A 9,116-nucleotide genomic window follows, 5' to 3' on the forward strand; every position below is an offset into this window, starting at 1 on the left:
CCCAACCAAAACCAGCCTGGGATTCTATGATGTCCTCTCAAATCTTTATGAATTTCCCTTCCAAAAAAAGATCAAATAAATGTTTGTATCTAAGCCATGCACTCGGGCACTGACTCAAACCAGCAATCTCTCCCTCTGCCCGCTTCAAACAGTGGTTTCTGCAAGCCTGCAAACCCGGTCTCTAAACTCAGCTTACCTGGAAGAAACTCAGTGTGAACAGCTAGAACTTTGTGCAGGTGCAGATTTCTTACTGCCTGTAACATACACAAGGAAGCGGAGCCAACAAAAACGATCGCAGTTTCAGGCTTTACCTAACCAGACATGCCCCTGCACCACCTGAGCTCTGGGAATCACCAACTCTATGTATTTAAGAGGAGTTATTAAAGCCTCAATGCACTGTCTCCATCTGCTGACAGCAAAGACCTATGTTCCAAAAAACAGTAAAAAGTAAAAACTCCAATAACAGAATCCCAGACTGGTTTGGGTTGGGAGGGACCTTAAAGCTCATCCAGTCCCAACCCCCCTGCCAGCAGCAGGGACACCTTCCCCTAGACCAAGTTGCTCAAAGCTTCATCCAACCTGGCCTGGAATATTTCCAGGGAGGTAGCTTTTTGTAATCTTATTTGGAATCCTACTGGATAGGAAAATAAAGTTAAATTATGTATCGGTCTTAAATGGTGGTTCTCCAGTAAGTGGAAAAAGGAAAAGAAACAGGAGTATTAAAAGTTACTTACAAAAATTAGGCTGAAGTTATAAAAATGTAGGCATGGGGCATTTTAGCCTATTCGAAATCACATTCAGAGTGAAAACCTACAAACGACTGACACAGTTGCTTAGGAGTTCAGTAGGATCACCCAACATTTCCAAAAACAAGGCTGTTCTCCTCTCTCACACGTGCACACCAGTGAATCATCATTTACAACGCGTGGGGGGAGTTTATCGAGGGAATTCCAAGAAACCAGAACATCACCATCTGTATTAAACAGTTATGGGAACACTGGAAGATTAGATTTCTGTAAGCCAGTTTCTTCTGCAATATAAACATCTGACATCTCTAATCAGATTACATGTGCTTAAGACCTTCCCTTCTTAATACTGCTTTTAACTGTACTTGCTGGTAATCCCTTCAGAGTACATGACGCTTCCCAACGGGCCGAGGAAGACACTTTTACAAATGAGATCTTTTTGTTCGGGACATATTTTCCTTCTGACAACTGAATGGGAAAGTCTGTAGTGCCAAAAGAGAGATTTCTTTCATCGAGGTTATAACTGGCAGACAGCAAATACCAAGAAACACTGGCTGCTGGATATAAGATATTAAGAAAATGGGTACAACTCCGAGCAAAGATACACATGGCATTTACACAGATGTGCACTGAGAGGTCACATCTGTCACAAGAGTGAGTCCTTTACACGAGGCTGTCGTCTGCATCTACTGTAGGTGTAAGTAGCTATTGCAACAAAGCTGAAACTTTAAAATAAACCAGTCCTTATTCTCAGCCTGACCTGGGTGGGAGCTAAGCGTGCCAGAGCAATGGGTGGGCAGGCAGCCGTGCTCCTGCTCCCCTCCAAAATCCACAGTTCAAAGAGACGAGAGAGAACTGCAGCTTTACAGGCCACCTAGCTGAGAGTTTGAAACATGATTACTTGGAGATGCCATCAGTTCAACGTGGATATTACCCATCCACTTTATACAAAAAGGGGAAAAAAAAATAATTTAAAAAAATATGACAAATGCCAGGCCTGTCTGCAGGGTCATCCAGAGGCAGAGCCCCGTGCTGCAGTCACTTCTGAAAGCGGCACGCTCTCCAGGTCAGTCTTACTGTGAGAGTTTTTATTTCTACTAGCTGGGTGCAAGACCTGCCCAATTTTAAATAATTAAAAAAAAAAAAAATCTGGGAGAAACAAATAAAAACTACTTGAACTTGTTAATAAGCCTGAATGTAAACAGAAAACACTGACAAAATGCAAATTACATTCTTCACATTCCTGCAGTTATTTAAAAGCACTTCTCTTATTTAGCTCCAACACACTGTTTTTTAAAAAAAAAAAAATACACACCTTTCGTTGCCTGAAAGGAATTCTCACATTCAAGGTCCTACTACAGAGCAAGACAAAAACTTGAAACTAGCTTTTTTTTTTTCCCCTTTTTGAACTATACAGCAGCTATTTAGTTTAATCATTAAAAAAACTTTCCGTCATTAACCTCCCGAGCATGCCAGATAATAAACCAACCGATTAAGCTGTAACACAGATATTTACACTGCTTTTAAGACTACGATAACTCCCTGAAGGTGGGACTTTAGCACAAACTTGACAACGGCCTTTCCTCAATCCAGAGTGCCAACAGGCTATTCTGCTAAAAGATCAGATATTTCAGGAAACCCAGGGCTAGTTATATACTCTTGCAATCAGCTACAACAAAGGATTTTATTCTTCTTGGAGGGATATCATAGTTACAAAAGGAAGGCAATAAAAGTTTACAATCGTTACCCCAAACTAGCAGGAACAGGAGTGGAATTACGAGTCGATGGTTGGATCTAGGCCCAGCATTCAAGAGAAGCCAACAGCAAAGCAAGGACTTGTGTTACTCGTCCGGGATGAGAAGCACGGGCCGCTTGTGTGGGAGAAAAGGTCAAACAAACCGGCTGGGGCTGAGATAGATAAAGTTTTGTAGTATTGGACTCTGACCTCAGGTTTTAAACCATGCCCAGGTACAAGCAAGTCAAGTTTAAACTCATAATCCCTTCAGTCTGCTCCGGTTCGGTACTGCAGAGATCATAGAATCATCAAATGGTTTGGGTTGGAAGGGAACTTAAAGCTCATCCAGTCCCAACCCCCCTGCCAGCAGCAGGGACACCTTCCACTAGACCAGGTTGCTCAAAGCCTCATCCAGTCTGGCCTTCAACACTTCCAGGGAGGAGCAGCCACAGCTTCTCTGGCCAACCTGGGACACTGTCTCACCACCCTCACAGGGAAAAACTTCTTCCTAATATCTAATCTAAACCTCCCCTCTTTCAGCTTAAAGCCATTTCCCCTTGTTCTGCCATTAGTTGTCCTTATGAAAATCCCAGAGCAGGGCTGCAACACCGAGGCGGAACAGCCGGCTGAGCTCTAAGTCACTTCAAGGGTTCAAAAGTGGGGGGTTTTGGATTTTTTTTTTGTTTGTTTGTTTAGCAGTTTTTACTAATTTAAAGCTCTTCTCTCTCCAATGCAAACTTACTCAAGGGAAAAATGATTAACACACAGAAACGTGCTGTTGATAACTGCTGTTTATTACAGGTCTTTAAGACTGCTGTTCAGATGGTCACGTTAAGTAGATCTCCTGCATCGAGCTCCCTAGGAGGACACATGCAGCACTCTGTAGATGGCATAGAGATGATGAAACCATTCCGAGTCTTCCTCCATCCCTCTCCCCAAGACAAGAGCCTGAGCTCACGCTAACCCTGTGATGACTCTCCTGGAGGAACTGGAGCAGTAGGGTAGGACCAACGGCCGACAATTTACCTGCTGTTGGGAATTGTAATCGAAGAGCCCCACGGTGGCTGCGGCCGAGTCCACAGGTACTTGAGTGCCAGAATAATCAAACTGAAGAGGTTCCATGCCAACGTGCTCCATGGGATCCAGAGGGACACTCTGGGACTCAATGTTGGAGAAATCCTCCACCGGCTTGGCACCGTTAGTACTCGCCAGCTGGGCTAAGCCCTCTGATCCATTCTGGTTTGGACCCAGAAGATCTACTTCACTAGCAGGGTTCTGGCAATTACCAGGTGTACGGCTACGCAGAAAGAAAAGAGACTGGTCACTAAGCATGTCCATTTAACACTGTGTCACACAGCTGTGATTAACAGCAACAGACACCAGTACTCACCAGAACTGCTTGTAGGTGTTGTGACAAAGAGGGGAAAAAAAAAAAATAAAAGTAGGGTCTGAAATAGTTCCCTCAATTCATTCTACAGAATAATTTATGTATTTAAAACAGCAAACAAAATAAACACCCACAAAGCCCCCAGTCCCCCTGCCTCAAAGATCTGTTACAGTAAAATGTAAAAAAAATACAGTTTCTTTTTTCTCTTTAATTGAGGGAAGGGTCAGCCTCAACCAGACAGGATTTCAGAAATGCCCAAGTTATCTTCTCATAAAGCTATTCAGTAATTATTAACCATGTAATGCCCTGGTTCTGTATCTCACTTGAAACCTTTCTGGTTTCCAAATTACCCAACATAAGCACTGGACTTAAGTGGGAAAAGGTTCATCTCAATGCACCAGCCAACAGTTTTGTTTTTCTTTGTTTCACAGCACATTTGCTTTTCTTTTACAGTTTTCCTACATGCCACCACAAGGCACAGCCAAGTAGGCAAGCTAGCAAGAAATACAAATATATTGACTACATCAATAGCTACAATTTCAGAAGGATGTAATCTCTTCAGAGCTACGAGGAACAAGTCCAAAACCCCAAGTATAATTTAAACTAGTCTATAAGCAGAGTCAACATCCTCAGTAGGTATTTCCATAGGAATCCCACACTGAGTGATTAAAAACAGGTGTGGAAATAAAACCAGATTACAATACCCAGAACTAGGTCTGCTCAGATGAGAGCTATCAGATGTCATCCTCCACCTTCTCACAGTGCTTCCCTGTGTACATTATAACATCCCCATGACACTGTTTCAGTGAGTCAAAGGCTTTTTCACTACAGTGTGGAAAATCTTTCAAAAAAAAAAAAAGTTAAGTGTGACACTGATTAATTACTAACTAACTGCACATACCTGAAGTCTTTGACATCCGCGTCGATTCCATTCTGCACAGGCAAACCATTTGTTTTATCCATCACATCCCCCTCCTCCTTCAGATCTCCTAATTTATCGCCATCAAATGTGCCCTTATTTTTCTTATCCCCTTTGTCATTCTCATCACTCTCTGCATCCCTCGGCCCCTAGGCAAAAGAGACATCATTTTAATAAGCTTAGTTTTCAGATCAATTTTGCTTTTATTTCGAGATGGTAACAAAACAAAGAAACATGTCACAACAAAGTAAGTCACTTGCAAACGTTAGTTCTTACAACTAAAAATATTTAAAAAAGCAAAATAGTCAATTGTAATCAAAAGAAATAAGGGAATTAGTTCTCACTCTTCCAAGAGAGGTTTTATCTATCTATCTATTCACCTTCTGCCATTTAGTAACTCAGGGTCTGACTCTACAGGCTCTAACAATCCCACTCTAAAATAATTTTAAAGAATATTTATCCAAATCTTCTTTTTAGATGGGACTCAGGCACTTCAAAATTAACTCAGGAGCTTTCAAACACAACAGCATGTACTGAAGGGGTATAAATTTCCCAAGTCCCTGCCTCAGTGTCAAAGATGCAGTAATTGAGTGGACAAGCACACGAATTTGGGAAGAACAGGATAATAGCATTTTTGGGGGGCATTACTGTCATGTGCACAGTGAACTCCAAGGTAGGGCTGGCTCATTTAAGAGCATTCAGGTCAATCACAAGGTCAATCATTGGTTCATATAATCCTAAAGCACATTTTTGGGGGGAAAAAAAGGAAGGAGAAAAGGGAAAAAAAAAAAAGATAAAAAAGGATTTCTGTATACATTTAAGGTTTGACAGCACAATACACCAGGAAGCCAGCTCTTGTTCAGTGAGTATTCGTATTGGGAGAAGAATAAAGGCTGAATATGCCAGGGGCAGAGTTTTGAACAACAAAAGGGAGAGGAAAAACAACCTAATTGATGATAAAAAACAGCAAGGGGCATATAAACATATTTATCAGATCCAGTTCTGGTGCTGTCACAAAGACAGACACTCAACCCGTGTCTCCCACTTCATTTGAAGGAAAAGCACTCCATATATTACAGGGCATTTGAACCCTGTATCAACTTAATATTTTTTCCATTCTCTCTGTTTGGAGGATGGGGGATTTTCTCCCCCCATATTTCAAAAAAAAGAGATTGTTTTAAAAGCAATCATCTGATGCTTCTTAAATAAAATAAAATCGGGCTTCCTTAATAAAGAGCAGACTTGGAAATGGCAATTATAAATACAAATTTGGAGTCCAGTTCTCACCCACACAATGGGATATTCACCACTGAGACCCTTCGCTTCAGAACCGGCACCCTGACTGTCAATGCTGCGGAGCAGACACCTCTCTAACCCTCAATTCAGATGATAAATTGGCTCCCTTCCACTGATTGTTCATTTCTCAAAAATCATCTTTCTTAGGCTCAGGGTTCAACAAGGTTATCAGGTGCCCACTAATGAGGGACAAAAATAAGAGGATAGATGAAGGAATCCACAAATCAGCTCCCTGAAGAGATGAGCACAGCAGTCTAACGGTAACGAACCTACTTGGCTTTTATGTTCTTCAACAATTCCTGATCTAGCACTTGGCTGATGAGGCAGAGTAGAGATGCAGTCCCTTGTTTCCCCACTACAGGGATGGGGCTTGATTATACCTCTCTCATCACAGCTTCAAATTTGAGGTAGCAGCACTTGTGCTCCCTTCCCCACCCCAGGAAGCACAGGGACTGCTGTTTCTCCGTAGGAAACGATATGCTCTTGAAAGCATTCCCCAGCTGGAGTGGCTTTGGTAGTTACATCACATTTCTAGCATTATTACATGAAGCTTTTTGTTCTTAGCCAGCAACAAAGCAGCCACACGCTCATTCAAAACCCACAGGTATATCTGCATACTTCAACAACAACCTTAGATGGGATGTTACTGCCAGTCCTGGTCATGTCCTTTACACCCATCTCCCAAACTGCATCCCCTAAGTCAAGGCCAAGGGTTAAACTGCTAGCTGGCTCATTTTAAGAAAGAGAGCTGAACTAAGAGCAAATAGAAGAAACATCTGCCTTTAGGAATGGATTAACAAACAAAGAAACCAAGCAGCAAATGGAGAAAATAACAGAATGGGAACTCAAATGTCAGAATCAGGCACACTTACAAATCCTCCTTTCCTTAGGCAGGAATCTCCAGGAGATGAGCTCAACACATACTCCACCATGCTAACTCCAAGTCCTCCACTCTCTGACCGTGGTGAAAGCACTGAGTTGACTTCACTATTCACATGAAACCCCTGACCAGGTCTTCTCTGAACCATAATTGGTTGGGAAACAGAGTGATCTGGAACAAAAACATGTGTAATTCTTATAAGTAGATCCAACTATTCAAAGGAGGCAATTCATTAAATACGTACTCTCTGGGGGCTTGATTGTGCTAAGTGCCAACTTTTTGACTCTGATGATGTCAATTAGAAAAAGCAGGGTGGCTTTCTCATTTTTTTTAAATACTAGAACCTGTGAACCTACAAGTGGTAACTACATTTAAAGTCTAAAATCATAAAAATTCTGAAATTTAAGTCTCTAAGTAAAGATTGCAATTAAAACCCCAAAGTTCTAATTTTCAGATGTAGTAAAACTCTTGCATTTAGTACAGTGAAAAAACAATCACTCTTGGTTTGTATTTAAGATGTCATCCTTCTGTTACACCAGCCTACATTTGTTTCCTTCATCGCATGAACTGCCATATTCAGGTCAGGATCAGAGTTTCCCTCAGCAGCTATTTCCTCACAAAAAAGTTTATGAGAACTTCATTTCTTCTTCCTCATCCTCTGTTCTCCTGCATCAGCCCCTTTATCATCCCTGCAGGGTGAGGGTTTGAGATCCAACCAGAACAGACTAAGGATAGATGTCTCCAAGTTCTTATGAGCTCTGCAAAAAAAAAATGGCTGGCTGGGCAGCAGAAGGTGACCTTCCATCCCCAATCAGGGGAGGGATGAAGAGCTCCCAGCTCCTGCCTGCCCAGGCTGGCAACAGTCAGCGAGTCAGTATCAAGGGGCAGCAGACAGGGGAGTTGCCAGGGGATGGTGGGAGGGACATGCAATGATATTGATACTGTAGTTTCCTTACAAAGCAGGTAAAAGCTGTCAAGTAATTCTATTTTATCATTGTTCCCAGATACGCTTTCCTGTCTTCTCCATCAAGCCAGTATAAGAATCACAGAATGTTACACAGAATGTCAGAGATTGGAAGGGACCTCGAAAGATCATCCAGTCCAATCCCTCAATCTATTGGGCTACAAAGTAAAGTGGACTGGGGAGACTTTTCTGGGATAAAGTTAACAAAGAAAAGATAAATGCTAGTTTTAATCCAGATCAATTTCCCAGCAGGTTTCATTGCACTGCCAGTACCAGCAGGAGGGGAAGGGAGGAGTAGTCTGCATCAGACAGGACTGCTGCTTTTAGTGGTACTGCCTTCAAATGCTTTAAAACTACAACTTCAAGGTAGAGCAGTGAAGAACCAAGGCCATACTGTAGGACTGCAGTGCACACCGTGGACACAGACAGCAAGGAAAATGGATGCAGTGAAGGGCATCTAACAGAAAACCAGGCTTCATCAGTTCCACTGCTCATGGAACAAAGCAGTCTTCTGGCCAAGGACACTTCCACACCCCACCTCCAAGTTGTGCTCCTTGCTCTTGGGCAGGGATCTTGAACAACTGCTAGATCATAGCTGTTCTCTTCATTTTAGATGAGCAAAAGGGGAAACTCTGACTTCCCTGACTCACAGACAGCAGTGCAGGTCATGGCTCAGGAATAAAGGCTGTAAGGTGCACAGGATTAATTGAGAATAAACAAAGGAAGAGATGAGACAAAGGGCTTTGACTCATGGAGATTTGTGATCAGCCAGCGTAGGAGGTTACCTCCCCCAGATGTCTACCCTGCCTGTCTGGTGGATGTAACCAGCCCGACAACAGAGGCAGCAAAGGAGAAAGTCTCCTTCTCAGCTGTTGCTGTTCAGAGTCTGGCTCAACCCTTTAATCCACCCTCAACTTCAGCTGATATTAATATAACCAGGCACAAACCGCTGGCGAGGAGGGGATGCAGGTGCTGCTACGGAGATCCACTGCGGACAGGGGAGCCGGACAGCTGGAGGCAGCAGCTCCCCAAAATCTCCCCAGTACCCAGCCAGACCACAAGCTTCAGTCCATCAGATGTTTCAGAAGCTTTATCCCCTTTTCACAGCCATTTGGAAATGTAACTAATTTGAAAATGCCTTTATCACTGTATCTTGATATCCTCACTCTATTAATGGATTATTTTCAGC

At 42.6% G+C, this 9,116-nt stretch overlaps 1 protein-coding gene across 1 annotated transcript in view; it reads right to left on the reverse strand.

The window, feature by feature from the left end:
• Positions 1-3,507: 3,507 nt before the first annotated feature.
• Positions 3,508-9,116, reverse strand: part of LOC104525776 (pumilio homolog 1) — a gene marked incomplete at its 3' end in the record, with an annotated part of 36,305 nt that continues 30,696 nt past the window's right edge. Inside the window, exons 4-6 of the mRNA XM_010169024.1 lie at positions 6,956-7,134; positions 4,770-4,936; positions 3,508-3,778 (exon numbers count right to left, since the gene is read on the reverse strand). Of these exons, the coding sequence (XP_010167326.1) occupies positions 3,508-3,778; positions 4,770-4,936; positions 6,956-7,134 (617 nt within the window). The remainder of the gene's footprint in view (positions 3,779-4,769; positions 4,937-6,955; positions 7,135-9,116) is intronic.

The sequence above is a fragment of the Antrostomus carolinensis genome, unplaced genomic scaffold (genome assembly GCF_000700745.2).
Source record: "Antrostomus carolinensis isolate BGI_N321 unplaced genomic scaffold, ASM70074v2 scaffold20795, whole genome shotgun sequence".
Lineage (NCBI taxonomy): Eukaryota > Metazoa > Chordata > Aves > Caprimulgiformes > Caprimulgidae > Antrostomus > Antrostomus carolinensis.